This window comes from Quercus suber, unplaced genomic scaffold, assembly GCF_002906115.3.
Source record: "Quercus suber isolate HL8 unplaced genomic scaffold, Cork oak 2.0 scaffold_39, whole genome shotgun sequence".
NCBI lineage: Eukaryota > Viridiplantae > Streptophyta > Magnoliopsida > Fagales > Fagaceae > Quercus > Quercus suber.
In genome coordinates, this window is record NW_027069504.1 from 896,522 (window position 1) to 916,745 (window position 20,224).

A 20,224-nucleotide genomic window follows, 5' to 3' on the forward strand; every position below is an offset into this window, starting at 1 on the left:
AGGGACTTTAGAGAGAGAAGAGAGAAGAGAGAAGAAAGAAGAGAGTGAGAGAGTACTTGTCGTTCTGTTCTGAGGACAAGTACTCTCCGATTGCACAAAATCAAAAACTTGGCTTCTCAAACGCCTTCCTAATCCAAATTACTCTGAAGACTTGTTCTGCTATAGATTACTACGCTTTCTTCCATATAATCGAATGTGACCTCTCCTTCTTCGCCAACTATTCTCACTACCGTTCTTCTCTATGCCTCTCTCTCATTTTCATCTTCTAGATTAACATCTCCTACAGCCTTTTTCATCTTCTTCGGTTTTCTTGTTCTTCTTCCATCGGCAGTTTGCACATATATATATATTTCTTTGTGTCTCTCTCACATGGCTGCAGCCTCGTCTGTCACATCTCCGCTGTGCCCGTGGCTTGTGGCTGCTTCCGTGTTGGGTTCCTCCTCGCACAGCTGCAACAAGCGACTCTTTGGCAGCAAATGGGGTCGGAGGAAGAGGGTGTTCTTGTCTAAATGTAGCTCCGAATTGCAGAGCCAGAGGGACTCGATTCCCTCTCTGTGTGGATCCAGCTTTCAGGGCCCCATGACTTCTTGCCTCACTTTCGAGCCTTGCAATCAGTACTATGCCTCCAACGCTTCCTTTTCCTCTCTCTTCGGATCCAGCAATGTTCGTGTTCCTTCAAATCGGAGACACACCTGTTTCAATCGAGCCGTCCATCCAGGTACTCCTCATTCCTCGTTAATGGCCTGTTGGGAAGTTAAAATAAAAGGTAGGCGAGAAGGGTAAAGGGAAGTAATATAATTCAATTATATTGTTGGAAAGTTTTTTTTTTTTTAAAAGAAAAAGCGGGAGAGGTTTGGAGATTTCAACTAACTCTGACAACTTATTTTTAATTCTCTCTAGCTAAATTAAAAAAAATTCTCAATTATTGGTCAGCTAAATTCCTAATTTATCCTTTCTAAATTAACAAATTTACAAACCGATTATATAACAAACCAACCACAATTTCTACTAAATTTGACACAGACAGAGAGAGAGACTTACCTCTCTCTTCAAACTTTCTTCTCTGGTGCTATAAGCTCCACTGGTCTGAATGTTCTCAGTGAAGATCTTCGTGGCGTCTTCTTTAACAACGACTCCAGACACCGAGCTCCCGGCCGGAGCTGTGGGACCCGCCGGACCGGTCCCCTGGGCCTCACCGTACTTCGTGCCATCCGAATTCTCGATCTTAACCTTGGCGTAGGAGCTCAGATTCTCCGTCTTGATCTTCGTGTTGCCGGAGCCTCCACCCGCGTTGGCGGCGTCGAGGCGAGCTGTGGTGAAGGTGCGAATGGAGTAGTCGTCTTCGTCGGAGTCTTCGGCGTTTGCGGCTTCGGGGACTTCCTCGTCTGAGTCAGAGTCGGCGCCGCCACCGCGGGCGGAGATGCTCTCGAGGTCGTCGTTGGAATCAATGTTTGCTTCCTCATCATCTTCTTCATCCACCTCAAACCCACAGGGAATTGAAGCCCAGATTTCTGTGACCGAGAAACAGACTTTGAGGACTTTGGTTTGCCTCGGCCACCCTTCGTTGAACTTCCTGTGCAACTCATGGTTTTGTTTGGGTTTTGAATTTATTTTTATTTTAATTATAAATTTTTTAGGTAATAAAAATTATTTTATAATAATTAATAGTAATTTTATACTTTTATCAGATATTTGATGAAACGAATAGGCTTATATTATAAGTTTATTTTTAATAAAAATAAATTTATTTATTTAAATTATTTTTTTTATTTTTATTTTAATTTTTAAAATATCTAAATAAGAAGAATATAAGTTAATTATTTTATTTTTTTTACTAATTTTAAAAACGTTTAAATAAGGTGGAAGTTAACCGTTCTCTCTAGTCTTCTCCCTCTCTAGGCTTCCAGGCCATAACTTCTCCTTTTTTTTTTCTTAACTAAACATTGGTTCTTCGCTCTTATTTATTTATTTATTTATTGAGTTGGAAATCTGAGATTTTGTTTTACATTTTGTGTGTAATTTGTTCTGGCTTTGTTTGTTTCCAATATCTTAATTTAATGGTTTTTTATTATTATTTATGTTCTTGAGGGTGAATTTGATAATGAAATAATGATTCTTTCAATCTTTATAAATTTGTTTTTCTCCCTATTTTCATGTGCTGTGGAAGTTTGGTTTTATTCACTTTTCATTTGGTTGGATAGAGAACTAATAAAGAATAGGAAAAGATGAGGAATTCAAATAATTAAGTTTAGGATTGGCTTACTGCTGAATGAGTTCTTTTGTATTTCTTTTATGCCAAAGCTATAGGAAAGTGGGGAATAGATACTAACAGGGTTTTATATTTTATATTTTCCCCCTTCTTTTTGGGTGAGAACTAATTTCACCAAATGAGGTTCATTCATGTACTGCTTTTTGCAGTTGGATTGACAGAGTAACAGATATTTTATATTTTCCCCCTTCTTTTTGGGTGAGAACTAATTTCACCAAATGAGGTTCATTCATGTACAGCTTTTTGCAGTTGGATTGATTTGCCTGGACTTAGGATTGGGAATTTTGCATAACTTAGGTTGTTTCTAGTTTATGTTATGTGGCCATCTTTCAGATTTTATGTCTTACAAGTATTCTGAAGAAAATTAAGATCAGGCCATTTGTTGGTGTATCGTGTGCATGAAATGGAAGTTCTAGCGCTGCAAAGTACAGGAGCATTGTGGCTGTTCATTCTTTTATTCATAGTATAATGCAGCTGTGTGTGTGTCTGTTGAATGGGTTGGTTACTTGAGTCTGGTACACTAACCTTGATTTTAATATATTGTGACCAATAGACTTATGATTATTAGATTTTGGGCCTTGCTAGCGTCTTCTGACTTTTATTGGTTCAGTAGTGTCAATGTTGCAGGCTTGAGGCAGTCCTATCAATTCAAACCCTAATGTTGATGTTTATTCTTTGGCATGACTCTTATATGATAAAGCATTAAAATAGAAAAGTTTTGCTGATGTACTAACTACTGCACATTTATCAATACTCTAGGGGAAGCCATGGCTGTTGCTGTGCAACCTTCCAAGGAAGTCGCAACAAAAAAGAAACCAGTCGCAAAGCAAAGGCGAGTAGTTGTGACAGGGATGGGTGTGGTGACCCCACTTGGTCATGATCCAGATGTCTTCTACAATAATTTGCTTGAGGGTGTCAGTGGCGTAAGTGAGATAGAGGCTTTTGATTGTGCCCAATTTCCAAAGGTAAACCATATTTAAGATTTCTCTTCTTCTGGCGCTTGCTCTGCAGTTTATTCTTAGCATTGTTACTGTTCTTTTTCTCCAGAGAATTGCTGGAGAGATCAAGCTTTTTTCAACTGATGGATGGGTTGCGCCAAAACTTTCCAAGAGGATGGACAAATTTATGCTTTACATGCTTACTGCTGGGAAAAAAGCCTTGGCAGATGGTGGAATTACAGAAGATGTAATGAATGAATTAGATAAAGCGAGATGTGGAGTTTTGATTGGCTCAGCAATGGGTGGCATGAAGGTAACATCAAGCCTTCAACAGTTTGATATACAGTATATAATGAGAATGGAACATGGTTGAAAATATTAAGTTAACCAGAGCTTCTACTGGCTGATATTCAATTTGATTGATAACAAGAGCTTTATGAAATCTGTAAGTTGTTGTCACGTCTGCTGCCTTTCTGGTTTCCTAATGCAGTGGAACTAGCGGCTAAATGTCAAGTTCTGATTTTTGCCACATGCCTTAGAGTTGGAATAATGAATGTTTTCAAGCTAGTCTTCTGTCTCTCTAGCTTTAATGGTTTTTGGCAGGAAGTGGAATCCAAAGTATAAAGCACTAGATGAAACTACGTGACCTGCAGATAGAATGAGAAAGCATACTGAAATTTATTAACAATTGTAACTGACTACTTTGTTCTTGTGTTTTGTGTTGTGAACAGGTTTTTAATGATGCGATTGAAGCCTTAAGGATCTCATACAAGAAGATGAATCCTTTCTGCATACCATTTGCAACTACAAATTTGGGTTCTGCCATGCTTGCAATGGATCTGGTCAACTTACTATTTTTCAACTTTGTGATACACCTTGATGGGTTTTGTAAGTTGGGACTTAAACCTTTTAACAGCTCATTTGTTTATTCATGAGTCAGATGTTTCCAGATGAGTACTGCACGAACAGTGTTTTGATCCGAAACCCACATTCCACGCATCTGTACATATCCATATCCATATTCATATCCATCTCTTTCTGCTCTTTCTTCTCAAAGCTACACTTACATTCACGTATTGAGAAAGGGTGGCACTGGGTTTGGAATGCCTAGATACACAGTTTTCAGTTTAGAGACACAGATATAAAGTACTAGACACAAAATCATCTTTGGCCCATTTACTTGAATGCTTCAACCAAATTATTTTTTCCCAGGCTGAAAAAAAAAACCCAAATTATTTTTCACCAAGAAAGACAGTGAATTTGTGCATGAAATCCTTATCCGGCTATTTGTCATTAGATTAAGACATTAATCGGTTTCATATCTCTTATTCAACTATTAAAGATTTTACCAATTGAGCTAACTAAAAACCTTATCACGGTGTAATTGGTTTTTTAATAGAAATGTAAACCAAGTTACTTAAAAAAGGAAATCTACATTGAGTTGACAAGGCCACTTATTTAATTTCAATGATTTTTTGGTGGAAGCTTCACTTGTGATGCTTATCACATGACTGAACCACATCCTGATGGTAACATGCCTTCTCTTTGGTACTTAAATTTCAACCCTTGAAAAGGTTGCATTTCTTTAATAGTTTTTCTCGAGGGAGCATGTACAGTAGACTTATTTCCTGCATCTATTCTACTCTTCCTGAGTTCTTTTCTGTCATAATAATTTTTAAACTAATTTATATGATACTGTACCTATACTGTGTTGCTACTAACTACCTCATAAAGTGAGTTGTAGTTCACCAAATTGACCACCTGAATTGCTGCTTTATGTCCACAATCTTGATAGCAAAGGTTGTGGCACAAAATGACAATAAAACCTGAAAATCAGTTGCATAATTGTCAAAACTCCACTAAGCTATACTCTCTGGTAGACTGGCACCATATCCCCTGTTAATTCATCCAAGATTGCACTGAATTCTTCTTTTACTCATGCATATTTCCACCCCTCAATTTAACAGTGATATTTGCTTTTATCTAAGTAGAATACCTTCTTAATTGGTTACCATTTTGTTAAATATTTTGGGCAAGGAACCATACGCAAATCCTGACTTCATCAACACTTTTGTACCTTGTATCCTTCCATAAAATTAGGTGCTAAAATTCTTAACTAATATCCCTCCAAAAATAGGGGCTGGCGTTATCCTTTGCGTAGAAAAGGCATTAGCTCAGTCTGGGGTATCTAGGGAAGATGTGAATTACATAAATGCACATGCTACATCCACACCAGCTAGAGACCTAAAAGAGTATCAAGCACTTCTTCAATGTTTTGGCCAGAATCCTGAGGTAACTTGTATTCATAATGTTTGTTCTTTATGCTATTTGCTTCTGATGATACCATATTTCAAATACTTGATGAGATTACCGTATTCTGATACCTGGTAATATCTCTGCTTTCTACAGGTAAAAGTGAATTCTACAAAATCTATGATTGGTCACCTATTAGGAGCAGCTGGTGCGGTGGAAGCTGTTGCAACGATGCAGGTAAACAATTTATGTCTTGATATGGTGATTCTAAATTCAAGAAATATAATCTTGGCTAAATTTCAAATTGCACCCTCTAACTTTGACCAAAATTCAATTTAGTTCTCTAACTATAATTCCATTCAATCAAGTCTAGAACTTTCAAGTTTATTCAATTCAGACCTCCCGTTTTGGTTTGAAACACCAAAATGTGTTAATTGTGTATTACAAGTTTCTTAGCGTGGAAATGTTTGTTTATCTTTGAAGTTTGAAGGTAAATTGTATTTTCTCAAATATGAGTTTGTTCAATTTTGGTTTCTCAATTTTAAAACATCCCATTTTGACTAATAAAATTTTAAAAGGAAAAATTAGATTCCTCTAATTATTTTTATTTTTGAGAATTTTTTTTTTCTACATTACTAATTGTTGAGGAGGCACCACATCTTTAACTTTAAGGGACCGAATCAAACCAACCATTAAAGTGACGAAAATCAAACAAATCCTATAATATTTAAATAAACCAAAATTTAATTTACCAAAAATAATAGGATGAATATATATATATATATATATATATTCTTAAATTCAGGATCAAATCTAACCTTTTTAATTTTGAAGGACCAAAATTTTCAACTTATATCAAATTTCAAGGATAAAAATGCAATTTATCTAAGTTGTAAAAATAGTTCAATCTTATTCTTGTCTCTACTTTTTGTCGAAAGTAATTGTTAAAATCAAAACAAATTGTGTTTTCTTTGAACTCTTTGGTCTAGTATAACTGTATAAGTAAAGATCAAAGTAAATTATTTGTCGAGTTACTCAACTTATAAAGACATTTCACATAAATTGTTTGAATTTTAAAAAGATAGTGGGGAAAAATAATACCAGTATTTTATAGTTTTTTAAACTTCAAGGATTAAGTTGGCATCTCTTGTTTAAACTTCAATTATATTCATAAGTTAGAAATTCAATCCTCTCTCTCTCTCAAACTTCAAACTTCCCATTTATTCTTAATTGAGTTAGAATAAAGGGTTCATCGAGAGGGAATTCCTAGTCCAAAATTTTCAAAACTCAATTTGCATAGTCTTCTTACTCTTCTTCCATATCTTCTCTATTCCAAATTAAAATTTGAATATTGACCAATCAACTCTAATGGAATTCATGAATCTTTTAAAACGCCTCATTCACTCTTGTGGAAATGGTAGAGTGCTAGAATATGGTCAAAATTGATCAAATGAGTTTATTATCTAGGGGAAAAAGGAAAAAGATCAATTTCCTCCATTGGAAACCATTTTCAGAGATAACAAATTTTAATTTAGAAAAATTATTTTCTACTATTTTTTTTTAATATCATGAAACCAACTATACGAAATAGGAAGAAAAAGTTATAACAAAAGAAAAATGGAAAGCATTGAGTTATTATCAATTTCTTATAATTAAGTTATGACAAAAGAATTGGCCTTTTGGGCTAGTTTGGATTGAGGGAGAATAGTGCAATTTTTGGCCAACTCTACTTTATTTTTCGTCTCTCTCCCTCAATTTAAACTGACCATTCACTGGCTTGTCCAAGTCTCTTTGCTTGTGTAAGTAACCACTGATCCTTTATAAAAATTAGTTGTCTATTGGACCAAACTAATAGACCCCTCTTTTAAATGCTGACCAATGGTAAGGTGGATAGAACTCGGAACCTCCATGGACAAGTGAAGTGATATTGTGTAATTAGCTCAATAAATTCTCAAATTTGATATGAAAGAAAAATTACATGTCTTACTTTTAAATTTAAAAAAAAAAAATTTGTAACATAAAACTAACATAATTTATTACACTTTTTTTGTGTGTGCAACACTCTTTTTTTTGTGTGTGTACAGTGGGTGTGTAATAAGGAGCATGTAATTCTAGGACCACACCCTTTATCATACATATTTTCACAACTATCCTATGTGGCAGACTATGATTAGCTATTTATCACTTCCACATTTTTTTTTTCACATCATAGTAGCAAAAGAGTAATGTGATAGACAAACTTTTTTACAAAATCTTATGCGGGCCACTGATATCATTTTTTTTTTTTTTTAAATTTTTTCAATCAAGTACTAATCACATCAGCAATTTTCAAAGCATTTTTGTGATGAAATTGCGGTGAAAAGGACGTAGTCTCAGATTTTTGGGTAAAATGCTATTTTTGTTACTAAATTTTGCCAAAAATTTGTTTTTCATCCCTAACTTTAAAAAGTTCATTTTTTGTCCCAAAACTATTAAAAAGTTTATATTTCGTCTCTAAATTATTGTAATTTTTTTGCTTATGTTCTTAAATTTTACCAAAAGTTTGTTTTTCATCCCTAAACAGAACTATTGAAAAAAAAAGGTTCTTCTCTCATCCTTATTTTTGTCTCTAAACTATTGAAAAAATTATTTACAAAATTTAAGGATGAATTTTTTTTTAATAAAAGTTTAGGGATGAAAAACAAACTTTTAACAAAATTTAGGGAAAAAATAGTATTTTATCTTCAATATTTTACTAAAAATATTAAAAAAAAAGGAAAGAAAAAAAGAAAGTGTGAGATAGAGACCTTTACTTCAACTTCAACAAATGAAACAGGTGGGGAAAACGTAAACGTTGGGTTGGGACTCACATAACTGAAAGCTCCAATGTTCTAAGTGTTGTACCCTTTTCTTTTCTTTTCTTTTTTCATGTTTAGTTGAGGATGCAAATGGATCAAAGCATTACTCATGGGGTTGAGGTGATCGCACCAAAACGGCATCTCGTCTTCGCCTATTATGTCACTGGTCACGGCTTCGGCCACGCCACTCGTGCCGTCGAGGTGAACTTTTTCTTCTGTTTTATATCTTTTTCACTCTTTTACTTAAAAATCTTTAAACCCATTGTTTTTTTTTTTTTCACTAATTGTAAGTAAGGCCCCATGTAAATCTAGTCTATATAGGATTTGATTGTAAATTTGGATATTTTTTTAGTTATAAGTGGAAAATGCAAGCAAACATAGGATAAGAAAATGAAGAAACTTTTTAAAAGTCATAGGGATGAGTGAGAGACTGAGAGTTGCTCAAGATGGTTTGGTAATTTATCTCGGTATTAGAGCCTAGTGGGATGACAAGTGTCTTTTACCAAAAGAAAGCGATAGATTGTGGGTTAAGTCCAAAAATACCCTTTTCAAAAAAAATTGGTGTAAGGCTGCTTACTATGGCCGTGACCTCTCCTAAGTGGGAGATTTGTGCACTGGGTATGACTTATTTTATCCAGGCTCAAAAACCTATCTCCACCTTACCCCATCAAGTAAGAAATTCCCACTTTTTGGGTTCCACTTAATAAGGAGAGTTTAGGTTGATACTTGAAAGGGGAGTGTTAGATTAAATGGCTAAATTCATAATTTCTTAATTGTTTAAGCTTTTGAGATAATTGGTAATATCATCAAATTTAAATCAAGGGAACAAAAAGAGTTAGAAAAAAAAAATCTAAAATAACATTAGTAGAAGTAGTGAAAGGATAATGAAATAATTGAGATTTGAGAGTATGATTTTGGACAAGACAGAATGGCACAGAAGTATCATGTGGCCAATTACAATTACTCTGTTGAGGATTCATGGCCGATCACAATGTTATGGGATTAAAATTTGTTGTTTTTGTTGAAGTGGACTTGTGGTGCTTCCATGCTTAGCATGGATTTATAAATTACTAACCCAAATTATCTTTTTATTTCTTCTTGTTCAACCAAGTGCTTTGTGAGTAGTTTCATGATTCTGATGTTGCGATCTACAGGTTGTCCGTCATCTCATTCGAGCTGGCCATGATGTTCACATGGTTACAGGCGCTCCGACTTTGTGTTCACTTCTGAAATACAATCACCAAGACTCTTATTTCGCAAGGTTGGTTAAATTGGATAGGTTTATGGGCAAATGTGTTTATCCCTTGTCTATGCTATTGCTTAGGTGTTAAAAATGTAAATTTCATTTTGTTCTAGCTTCGCTATTCTCCTTTGGTGTAGTAGTTCACATAAACAGATGATGGCATGTAGATGGCACCTAAGGAAATAGATTAAAAATTATTGTGGTTTGTATATTGTATTGAATGATTGTTTTTTACTAGAACCTCTTGATATGATGATATTTTCAAAATTTATCTGTTTATTCATCTTTTCCATGTCATTCACGGCCTCTTGATGCTACAAAAGCAAAAAATGATGATTTCATGTACACAACACATTTAAAAACACCTAATTCAGTAGTGAAAAGAGTTTTAAATTATTTAATGCTGCGACTTCCACAAGAAACAAGTGAGTACTCTATTTAATAAAATAAAAAAAAAATTCTTATCTCTTAGTTTAGACTATTATCTTTAATATAATTGTAGCCCTAAAAGAATTATATGAATGGATTTAACCATAATCATTGTAACCTTTAAATGAGTAGGCAATTTATGTTATGTTAGCTGTGTGAAATTGTTTCCGAATTGTGTTCTTGCAATAGTAATAATAAGGCATTTTGAGTGATAGCAGGTTGTGTTAGACTGTGGAGCAGTTCAAGCAGATGCTTTGACAGTTGATCCAGTTGCCTCCTTGGAAAAGGTATGATGTAAACTTCAGAGTTGGTTAGCAATTGCTAAACTTTTCTTTTAAAATTATTGTTGATTTCATGTTAACGGAACACCAATGATCATTCCCATCTCCATACTTGGCATTGGTATTGTTTCCTTTTATATTAATTTTTTTATCACTTGATTTGCTGGCTCTGTTACCATAACTTTTCTTTTGTTGGTTGACTTTTTTTATTGGCTCATTCGATGTGATCAAGTATTCCAAATGTCAGTATTACCCCGCGCATCAGTTTTAGCAACCGAAGTTCAGTGGCTGAACTCTATCAAGGCTGACTTAGTGGTACTTGAATTGTTTCTTTTTTGGATTTTTATTTATGAGGTTGGATTTTCTGAAATGTGAAATAAGGAATCAAAACGAGACCATATCTTCTTCTTCTTCTTCTTTCTTTCTTTTTTTTTTTTTTTTTTTTTTTTTTTTTTTGTCCATACAAATATTTTCTTGATCTTTCCATCATTATGAATGGCCTTCAGTCATGCTAACATTTTTATAAAGCAGATTTCAGATGTTGTTCCTATTGCATGCCGAGCAGCTGCAGATGCTGGAATTCGTTCTGTTTGCGTCACCAACTTCAGGTAACTTGTTTGCACTGTTGTTCGTATGACTGAAACTTTTAATCTGAAGCTGTAAATTCTTCTATTTATATGATCTTTGCTACAAAAACAAAATTCAAGACTTATGTAGAAGATGCTTGTAATCTTCAAATGCAGCTTTGAAATCTGACCCAATTTTTTAAAATTTAAATACTGGTGATATATTGTGGCATGTTGGTAATAGTTAAATATTGGCGATATAGCTGGGCGTTATTTCACCAAAAATTATGTTATAATAGTGTATTTGGTTATTGCATTGAAATTTTATAACAATTTTAACATTGTTCTTCTGCGATAATATCTGTATTTCCCAGTATTATGGCCAAGATTTTTTTTGTTCAAAAAATTTCCCTAATATTTTTAAGTACAAATTTATGCTTTATCAAATAATGTTACATATTTTGTGTAATCAGGTTTTTGTGGACCATAGAGATTTCTCATTTGTTTTGAGAATTAGAGATAAGGAGTTAATTATAAGATAATGTTTCTACTTTCTTGGGAGGAAACTGATTGAACATACATGTTTAAACCATAAAACAATAATGGACTTGTCAAGAAAAGTGATATGAAAGTTGTAGCTTTGGATGCATACTTTCTCAAATGGAGGACATTTTACAAAACCCTGGTATTATTTATGAAAGACTATAGGTTAATGTTGGAATAAGATGCAGTTGCGCAAGGGGAAGAACCAAATGACTGATTTTAGTAATGATTATTATTATTTTGGAATGATGATGCTTGATTTTTACTACTAGTAATTTTTTTTTTACTGTTTCTTGTTTGACCAAGGCTCTGTTTATATATTCTTATATTTGCAGCTCTTCTCCTCTCTTAATTTTGATTTATTAAGTCTATAGAATTCTTGCAGTATGTTTTAAACCCCAATTTCCACCTTTTTTTTTACTCCTTTTGAAACCTGGGCAGTTGGGATTTTATCTATGCGGAATATGTGATGGTGGCTGGATCTCACTATCGCTCAGTCCTTCAGCAGGTAACCTTCAATATTTTTTGCATCTAAAAGTAATATGCATCTGAGTTGTTCAAAGCACAAGTAATTTCCATTTAAGTGGTATTAAGAACCCTATATTGTAGACAAGGGATTTTTCTAGATGAATCAGAAGATCTTTTGATTGTAGATATTTTGTTATCTTGCTTCCCACCTTTGTGTTTTTCATTGAATTATATATTTCCTTTAACAATGCAACAATTTTTTTTTGAAGTTGATTGAAGGAGAAACTAGACACCCATTTTAGCATGCTAACTAATAAAATGAAAGGCACCAAGCATTCAGTTTGTAACTGAAGTAAGAGTTCTCAATCAATGGGGTGCTCTGTGGGAAGAACTTTCAAGAATGCACTCGAAGTGGAATATGCCTTGGTGTGTTTTTGGGGATTTCAATACCATCCGATATTCGAGTGAGAGATTTGGTTGTGAGGCTTTTAGTCTGGCTATGTTTGCTTTTTCTGACTTCATTGAGGCTAATTACCTTGTGGACTTACCCCTTGAAGGGGCTTCGTTTACTTGGTTTAGAGATTCGAGGTCAGTTTGTATGTCAAGAATTGATAGAACCTTGGCATCGGTGGATTGGGTAGATCACTTTGGAAACGTGTCACAAAGGGTACTCCCTCGTGTATTTTCTGATCATTGCCCTCTTTTGGTGGTGGCTGGTAGTGTTAATAAAGGTCAGAGTGCCTTTAAGTTTGAGAATATGTGGTTGAAAGAAGAGGGGTTTGTAGAGAGGGTTTGGCAATGGTGGAATAGGTATTGCTTTTCAAGTTCTCCTAGCTTTATTCTAGCTTGTAAATTAAAAGCTCTTAAAGAGGACTTGAAAAAGTGGAATAAGGAGGAGTTTGGGGATCTGGCCTTTAGGAAGAAATGTCTTTTATCTGAATTGCTAGGTTTGGATGCTAGGGAGGACTTGTCTGGTCTTTCTCAGGAGGATCAAACTTGTCATACTCAGATTAAAGGTGAGATTGCTAATCTTGCCTCTTTGGAGGAGATTTCTTGGAGACAAAAGTCCCAGATTTTATTTGTGAAGGAGGGGGACAATAATACTCAGCTTTTTTCATCGGGTTGCAAACTCTCATAGAAGAACTAATCATATTCGGGGTATAGAGGTAGATGGTGTCCTCTATGAGGATGAGGAAGAGGTGCGGTCTAAGGTGGTCAATTTCTATCAGAAGTTGTACATTGAGTCAGATACTTGGCGCCCTTCTATGGATGGATTAGAGTTTGCTAGAATTGAGGAGGATGAGTGGCTTGAATTAGAGAGGGATTTTTCTAAGGAGGAAGTGGTATAGGTTCTACATGAGATGGAGGGTGATAAAGCCCCAGGTTTGGATGGTTTCACTATGGCTTTTTTTCAAAAATGCTGGAGTGTAGTGGAAATAGATGTCATGACATATTCTTTGATCATTTCCATAGGAGCTCAGAGTTTGAACGGTCTCTGAATGCTTCTTTCCTATCTCTGATTCCCAAAAAAAATAATGCCTTAAATATCAAAGATTTTAGGCCTATCAGCCTTGTGGGCAGTATGTATAAGCTGTTGTCGAAGGTTTTAGCTAACAGATTGAGGCGGGTGCTGGATAAACTTATTTCGGGGTCACAAAATTCTTTTGTGGGTGGCAGACAGATTTTTGATTCAGTTCTTATTGCTAATGAATGTTTACACAGAAGACTGAAGTGTTGTACTTTGGGGGTGGTATGTAAGTTAGACATTGAGAAAGCTTATGATCATGTGAATTGGGGCGCTTTGTTTTATCTGTTGGAGAGGATGGGCTTTGGGGATAGATGGAGGAGATGGCTTAAGACTTGTGTCTCTACCGTTCGCTTCTCAATTCTGGTTAATGGTTTTTCTGTTGGTTTCTTTGGTAGCTCTAGAGGTCTCAGACAAGGTGATCCTTTGTCTCCTCTTCTCTTTCTTTTGATCATGGAGGTTTTAAGTTCCATCCTAAAGAAAACTGAGGAAGGGGGTTTCATTCAGGGTTTTCATGTGGGTCCTATTAATTCTATTGGTATCTGTGTTTCTCACATTCTATTTGCCGATGATGCCATTCTTTTCTGTGATGCCTCTAGAGAGCAGGTTCTTTCTATTAGACTGGTTTTGACTTGTTTTCAAGCTTTTACTCGTTTGAAGGTGAATGTGCAGAAAAGTGAAATTGTCTCTATTGGGGAGGTGCGCAATATTCAGTCTTTGGCTAATATCCTTCAGCGCAGGGTGGGAAGTTTGCCTATGATTTACTTGGGTATGCCTTTTGGTACTTCGTACAAAACACCCTCTATTTGGAATCCGATCCTTGAGAGGATGGAGAAGAAGCTTTCAGGCTGGAAGCGGCTTTATTTGTCAACGGGTGGTAGACTCTCCTTGCTGAAGAGTACCCTTTCAAGCCTTCCGACTTATTACTTTTCCCTTTTTACGATCCCTAAAGCTGTGACGATTAGATTGGAACGCATTCAAAGGAACTTCTTGTGGGGTTCAACAGTTGAGTGTTTCAAATATCCGTTGGTGGCTTGGGAAAAGGTTTGCTTACCGCGTGAGTTGGGTGGTTTGGGAATTTGGAAGTTGGCGCATTTTAATCAGGCCTTATTAGGGAAATGGCTTTGGAGGTATGGCCATGAAACCTCGCATTTGTGGCGTAGGGTCATTGCCATGAAATATGGAGAAGGAAAAGAGGGGTTGGTGCACTAGAGCTTGTAGTAGGGCTCATGGTTGTGGGTTATGGCGGAGTATTAGTGAAGGGTGGGAAACTTTCGCTAAGCATTTCTCTTTTGTGGTAGGGGACGGTTCTCGTATTTTTTTTTTTTGGCACGATAAGTGGATAGGGGATGTTCCTCTCAAATTTCTTTATCCTCAGTTATTTTTGTGTTCAGCTAATAAGGAGGCTTGTTCTGAGGTGTTAAGCCCTCCAGTGGGTGATAATGACAGAATGTGGATTTTAAGATTTCATAGGGAATTCAATGATTGGGAGTTGACGGCTTCTTACTCCTTTCTTTATTTCATCCAAACTCGAATTCCTAGGGGTGGAGGGTGTGACAGACTTTGTTGAGATCTTAATGGCAGTGGAAAGTTTGATACTCGGTCCTTTTATCATAAGATTCGTAATGCAGCTCCTTCCACTTTCCCTTGGAAGGGAATTTGGAAAGTTAAGGTTCCTAAAAGGGTAGCTGTTTTTATGTGGACAGCAGCCCATGGTCAGATTCTAACTCTGGATAATCTTATACTTTGTGGTCACCTTTGGCAAACCGTTGTTGTTTGTGCTGTAACAATGCAGAATCTGTGGATCACTTGTTACTTTTCTGTCCGATAGCTCATTCTTTGTGGATGTATATGATTCGGTTGTTTGGGATCGAATGGGTCATGCCAGATTCTATTGTGGACTTATTATTTTGTTCGTATCCTTGGCTTGGGAAGCATAGCTCTGATATTTGGGATTTGGTTCCAAGTTGTTTAATGTGGACTATTTGGACTGAATGGAATAGGCAGTCTTTTGAGGATGAGAGGAAAACTGTGGTTCAGTTATTAGAGTATTGCCAGCGGACCCTCTTTGATTGGTCTTGATGTTGGGATTATTCAGATTGTTCTACCTTTTTGGATTTTCTTTCATCTATTAGAATAGATTAGGGGTTGCTTTTGTCTTTTTGTTTCTTCTTTTCCTTTGTTTACTATCGTGAATTCTTTGTGTTTCTCTTGCTATTCTTTTATCAATAATATTCTCTTCTTACTTATAAAAAAAAAAAAAAAAAAGTTCTCAATCAAGTTCACCAACTTTATGTCTATCTTTACTATGCCTATGTCGTTTCGTACATATAAAATAAAACACATAGACTTCCTTTTGGGTAGGTTCTTAGATGTTTTAAGTGGCACTTGTTTATTGGGAGGTCATAGGATTCCCTAGCCAATCAAAGGGAGTGGGAGTTTGGCACTTAACTATCTATGACTAGTGTCTAGGGAATGTGATTTTCATGGTTTGTCGAGGGAAGGAATATTAATTTTGAAGTGAGAGTATATTACTTGGCAAGTCTTTGGGATATGTTCTATGCTAATAACTGTTCCTAGTCTAGGTTGCACGGACACGCCCATTTTGGCGTCGTGTCCGTGTCCGACACGTGTCGGACACCGAAACGGCCACGACGCGCCAGATTCCGGTGTTCGGCGGTGTCCCTTTTTTTTTTTTTCGTTTCTCCGACACGGCGCCGACGCAGCGCCAACACAGCTCCGACGCGGCTCCGACGCGTCTGACACGCCAGCAGTGAAAAAAAAAAAAAAACACAGATTTTGACAGGTGGACTTACCATCACCGTTGATTTTGTGATAACCCTAACCCAATAAAACCAATTTAGACTCACTTTGACTGAAATTTGAAACACATCTCAAAAAGTTCTTCTCAAGTTTAGAAGTTTAGACTCACCACTCACTTTGACTGATAACCCCGCTGCCCTCTGTACTTCGCCGGAGTTAAATCGGCCCGATCGGCGAGCTCCGACGTCGATGCCGTGCCGCCTGTCCTCTGTCCCTTCCGATCTCTCTCTCTCTCTCTCTCTCGGCGTGGACAACAGGTCCGATCTCTCTCTCTCTCTCTCTATTTTTTTTTTTTTTTTTTCACTTTCTGGTGAATGGTGGGTGTTCTGTTGGGCCATTATTTATATAAGTTATAAACTTATAATGCGTTTTGTGTTTTGTCATTTGTGTGTGTGTGTGTGTTTTTTTTTTTTTTTTTTTTTCACTGCTGCTGTGGCCGTGGCCCGTGGGTGCCCTCTGTCTTTTTTTTTTTTTTCATATAAGTTATAACTTATATGTTATAAATTTGTTTTTTTGTGTGTAGTTTTATTTATTTATTAAAGTTAAATATTGTAGGTGATTTTACTCAAATGAATACCGAAACTGAAAGTGAAAAATTATCAGCTGAGGTAGCTAGTGCTCCTCTATGGAAATATGTTACTAAGTTAGAAAAAGCAAGTGTTAGTGGTGGGAATGTATCTTTCAAATGTAACTATTGTGAAAAAACTTTGAAGGGGTCTTATTTAAGGGTGAAGGCACACTTGTTAAAATTGTCTAACTTTGGAATACAACCATGTGCCAAGGTTGGAGATGAGTATCAGAATGAAATGTAGAAATTAGAAGATGCGTATGAGGAATCTTCGCGTAGATTGAAGAAGCCTAGGCTAGTGTCTTTACCAACTGATTCTCCTACTAGTCCTAATTTGGGCAGTAAGGAGAGTAGTACAGCTACAAGTCATCCATTTTTTCCAAAAAAAAAGGGACTGGGAATTCTCCTTTGGAGAGGGCTTTTAACAATCAATGTCGAGAGCAATTAGATTCTCTTATTGCTAGGACATTTTATTCTGCTGGTTTACCCTTTCACTTTGCTAAGAACCCATATTGGATTGAGATGATCAAATTTGCAGCTAATAATAATTTAGTGGGCTATGTTCCTCCGGGTTACAATAAATTAAGAACAACTCTGTTGCAAAAAGAGAGGGCACATATTGAGAAGTTGTTGAGGTCAATTAAAGACACTTGGAAAGAAAATGGTTTAAGCATTGTAAGTGATGGGTGGACAGATGTACAAAAAAGGCCACTTATCAATTTTATGGCTACATCAGAGAAAGGGCCACTTTTTATCAAATCCATTGATGGTACCAAAGAGTACAAAGACAAGCATTTCATTGCTGATTTGTTTCTAAAGGTCATTGAAGAGGTTGGGCATGAACATGTTGTCCAAATTATTACTGATAATGCATATGTTATGAAGGCTGTAGGGTCTATTGTTGAAGCTGAATATCCTCATATTTTTTGGTCACCTTGTGTTGTGCATACCCTCAATTTGGCCTTGAGGAATATATATGCACCTAAGAACTCTTTGCAGAATGAGGTTGCATATAATGAATGTAACTGGATTGCACAAGTTTCAGATGAGGCAACTTTCATTCGTATTTTCATCACAAATCATTCTATGAGATTAGCAATTTTTAATTCATATTCCCCTTTGAAGTTACTTGCTGTTGCTGAAACATGATTTGTTTCAATAATCATCATGCTTAAAAGATTGTATCAAGTAAAACAAAATCTTCGAAATATGGTCATTAGTGAGGAATGGATGTCATATAGAGAAGATGATGTGGGAAAAGCTCAAACTGTGAGGGATTATGTTTTGAATGATTTGTGGTGGGACAAGGTTGCATATATTTTGAGATTCACAGGACCTATTTATGAGATGCTTCGAGTGGCTGACACGGATGCACCTATTCTCCATAAGGTGTATGAAATGTGGGATTCCATGATAGAAAATGTGAAGAAAGAAATATACCGGCATGAAGGCAAGGAAGACTATGAGGAGTCTCCATTCTATGATGTGGTACACAATATACTCATTGAACGGTGGACTAAAAATTGCACACCACTTCATTGCCTAGCCCACTCCTTGAATCCGAAGTAATTTTTCTATCTCTTTAATCCTTTCGTTTATATTCTTTAGGCATTTCCAAACAAATAAACTAAACTCATTAGTTGTACTTATTTATTTGCTTTTAACTAGGTATTATACTAATCAATGGATTGAGGAAGTCAGAGGCCGTGTTGCGCCACATAAGGATGCTGAAATTTCTGCGGAGAGAAACAAGTGCCTCAAAAGGTTCTTTCCTGATCCTGATGATAGGAAGAATGTTAATGTGGAGTTTGGTTTGTTTTCAGGAGTTAAGGCTTATGATGATGATAACATGGAGGATAGGTGGACCTATGATCCATTGCTTTGGTGGTCAACTTATGGGTCCAATTTACCTGTGCTTCAAACTTTAGCTCTAAAGCTTCTTGGACAGCCTTGCTCATCATCATGTGCTGAGAGGAATTGGAGTACATATGGCTTCATCCATTGTATGGGGAGGAATAGGATTACTCCTAAACGTGCTGAAGATTTAGTGTTTGTTCATTCTAATCTTCGACTTCTTTCAAGGAGGAGGCCCGAGTACACTACAGGAGAATCTAAGAAGTGGGACATTGGTGGAGATAATTGGGATGGACCATTTGGAGGACCTGGGTTGCTTGAGATTGCTTATCTCACACTAGATGAGCCAGAGATGGAGACAAGTATTGCTGAGGATGATAATTATGTTGATGATGATGGTTTTGTTGTTCTGTGATAATCTTGAAAGTTTAAAACTTATTATCCTTTTATGTTTATAGTTTGACGTTGAACTTGTTATCATTTTGTGTTTTTAGTTTAATGTTGAACTTGTTATCATTTTGTGTTTTTAGTTTAATGTTGAACTTGTTATCATTTTGTGTTTTTAGTTTGATGTTGAATTTGTTATCCTTTTATGGATTGTACTCTAAACATTATGTGTATTATTGTACTACTTTGGGTGTTGTTTACTTATTTGTAGTTTTTATATAATTTAAATTCTAGACATAAACGTATTTTATGTCTAAAAACATTAAAAAATATGCCTAAATATAAAATTTAATTAATTATTTAACCGCCGGTAGCCGCCGTGTTCCCGCCGTGTCGTGTCCTTATTTTTCAAAAATTGCCGTATCCCCGTGTCCGTGTCCGTGTCGTGTCCGTGTCCGTGTCCGTGCAACTTAGTAATCCTAGTGTTAGATTGGTGATAGAGTTTTACCCAAGGCTGAAATTTGCCTGTGTAGAATTGTTGAGTGTTTCTCCCTTCCAACTTTCCTGATAACATTGCGTAGCTGCCAGGGCTGGGATACTTACCATTGATAATCTTGTTAAGAGAGGTCAATCCCTTGTTAATTGGTGTTCCATGTGTCGGTGTGATGGGGAATCTATGGACCACCTTTCACTTCACTATAAGTTGGCTTATGCTTTGTGGTGTGAAGTTTTTCATGTGTTTGGAGTCCATTGGGTAATGCCGAAGATGGTTAATTCTCTTCTTTTTGTTTGGGAGAATTGGTTTGGTAAGCACCAGTCAACTATCTGGAATATGATACTAGGTTGTCTATTGTGGTTAGTTTGGCAAGAACGAAATGACTGTATCTTTGAAGATAATGAGAGAGATATTTAGATCTTTTAAAACAACTTCTTTTTGGTACTTTATTTCAGTGGGCTTGTATTTGGGGTCTTACACAATGTATTTTGATTCTTGCCTTCTACAATTTGTTAGCTTTAGCTCTTGAGCTTTTTGTATTTTCTTCATGTCCAAAGTGTTCATCATCATGAACACGATGTTCATTTTTTCAATAAAAATTCTATTACCTAAAAAAAAAAAAAAAAACATTGTTTCTAGTATTGGACTGGTGGTACAGTTCACGTGGGTTCCAAAATCTGCCAATGTAAAATTGCAAAGTTTATTTACTATTATTTTTGTCAATTACCATGCCCTCTTTTAGTT

At 36.0% G+C, this 20,224-nt stretch overlaps 3 protein-coding genes across 6 annotated transcripts; all 3 read left to right on the forward strand.

Moving 5' to 3' along the window:
• Positions 1-20,107, forward strand: LOC112033876 (3-oxoacyl-[acyl-carrier-protein] synthase II, chloroplastic). 4 transcript variants are annotated; one of them, XM_065771078.1, is made up of 14 exons: positions 1-718; positions 3,029-3,234; positions 3,317-3,520; positions 3,939-4,095; positions 5,345-5,499; positions 5,617-5,697; positions 8,376-8,498; positions 9,452-9,558; positions 10,188-10,256; positions 10,782-10,858; positions 11,801-11,867; positions 12,097-16,432; positions 16,731-18,308; positions 18,412-20,107. In XM_065771078.1, the coding sequence occupies exons 1-9, from the start codon at positions 370-372 to the stop codon at positions 10,195-10,197; spliced, it is 1,392 nt and encodes a 463-aa protein (XP_065627150.1). In that variant the 5' UTR covers positions 1-369; the 3' UTR covers positions 10,198-10,256; positions 10,782-10,858; positions 11,801-11,867; positions 12,097-16,432; positions 16,731-18,308; positions 18,412-20,107. The 4 variants fall into 4 exon arrangements, with proteins under 4 accessions (XP_065627150.1, XP_065627151.1, XP_065627153.1 ...); XM_065771081.1 differs by lacking the exon at positions 1-718 and adding an exon at positions 1,045-1,543; XM_065771079.1 differs by lacking the exon at positions 12,097-16,432.
• Positions 10,746-13,176, forward strand: LOC136066585 (uncharacterized). The gene is made up of 4 exons (XM_065771134.1): positions 10,746-10,858; positions 11,801-11,867; positions 12,153-12,843; positions 12,992-13,176. Exons 1-4 carry the CDS (start codon positions 10,746-10,748, stop codon positions 13,174-13,176), a joined length of 1,056 nt encoding a protein of 351 aa, XP_065627206.1.
• LOC136066586 (uncharacterized) lies at positions 17,953-19,012 on the forward strand. Its single transcript, XM_065771135.1, has 2 exons — positions 17,953-18,308; positions 18,412-19,012. Exons 1-2 carry the CDS (start codon positions 17,953-17,955, stop codon positions 19,010-19,012), a joined length of 957 nt encoding a protein of 318 aa, XP_065627207.1.
• Positions 20,108-20,224: the final 117 nt, after the last annotated feature.

What these genes read in the sequence shown, in the direction of transcription:
- LOC112033876 (XM_065771078.1), top strand. Translation starts at nt 370, where the DNA reads ATGGCTGCAGCCTCGTCTGTCACATCTCCGCTGTGCCCGTGGCTTGTG. An exon ending in CAATCGAGCCGTCCATCCAG is followed by an intron (nt 719 to 3,028) that starts GTACTCCTCATT and finishes TCAATACTCTAG; the next exon opens with GGGAAGCCATGGCTGTTGCT. An exon ending in AAGCTGTTGCAACGATGCAG is followed by an intron (nt 5,698 to 8,375) that starts GTAAACAATTTA and finishes TTTCATGTTTAG; the next exon opens with TTGAGGATGCAAATGGATCA.
- LOC136066585 (XM_065771134.1), top strand. Translation starts at nt 10,746, where the DNA reads ATGGCCTTCAGTCATGCTAACATTTTTATAAAGCAGATTTCAGATGTT. An exon ending in GTTTGCGTCACCAACTTCAG is followed by an intron (nt 10,859 to 11,800) that starts GTAACTTGTTTG and finishes AAACCTGGGCAG; the next exon opens with TTGGGATTTTATCTATGCGG. An exon ending in TTGTCATACTCAGATTAAAG is followed by an intron (nt 12,844 to 12,991) that starts GTGAGATTGCTA and finishes TTCGGGGTATAG; the next exon opens with AGGTAGATGGTGTCCTCTAT.
- LOC136066586 (XM_065771135.1), top strand. Translation starts at nt 17,953, where the DNA reads ATGGTCATTAGTGAGGAATGGATGTCATATAGAGAAGATGATGTGGGA. An exon ending in GCCCACTCCTTGAATCCGAA is followed by an intron (nt 18,309 to 18,411) that starts GTAATTTTTCTA and finishes GCTTTTAACTAG; the next exon opens with GTATTATACTAATCAATGGA.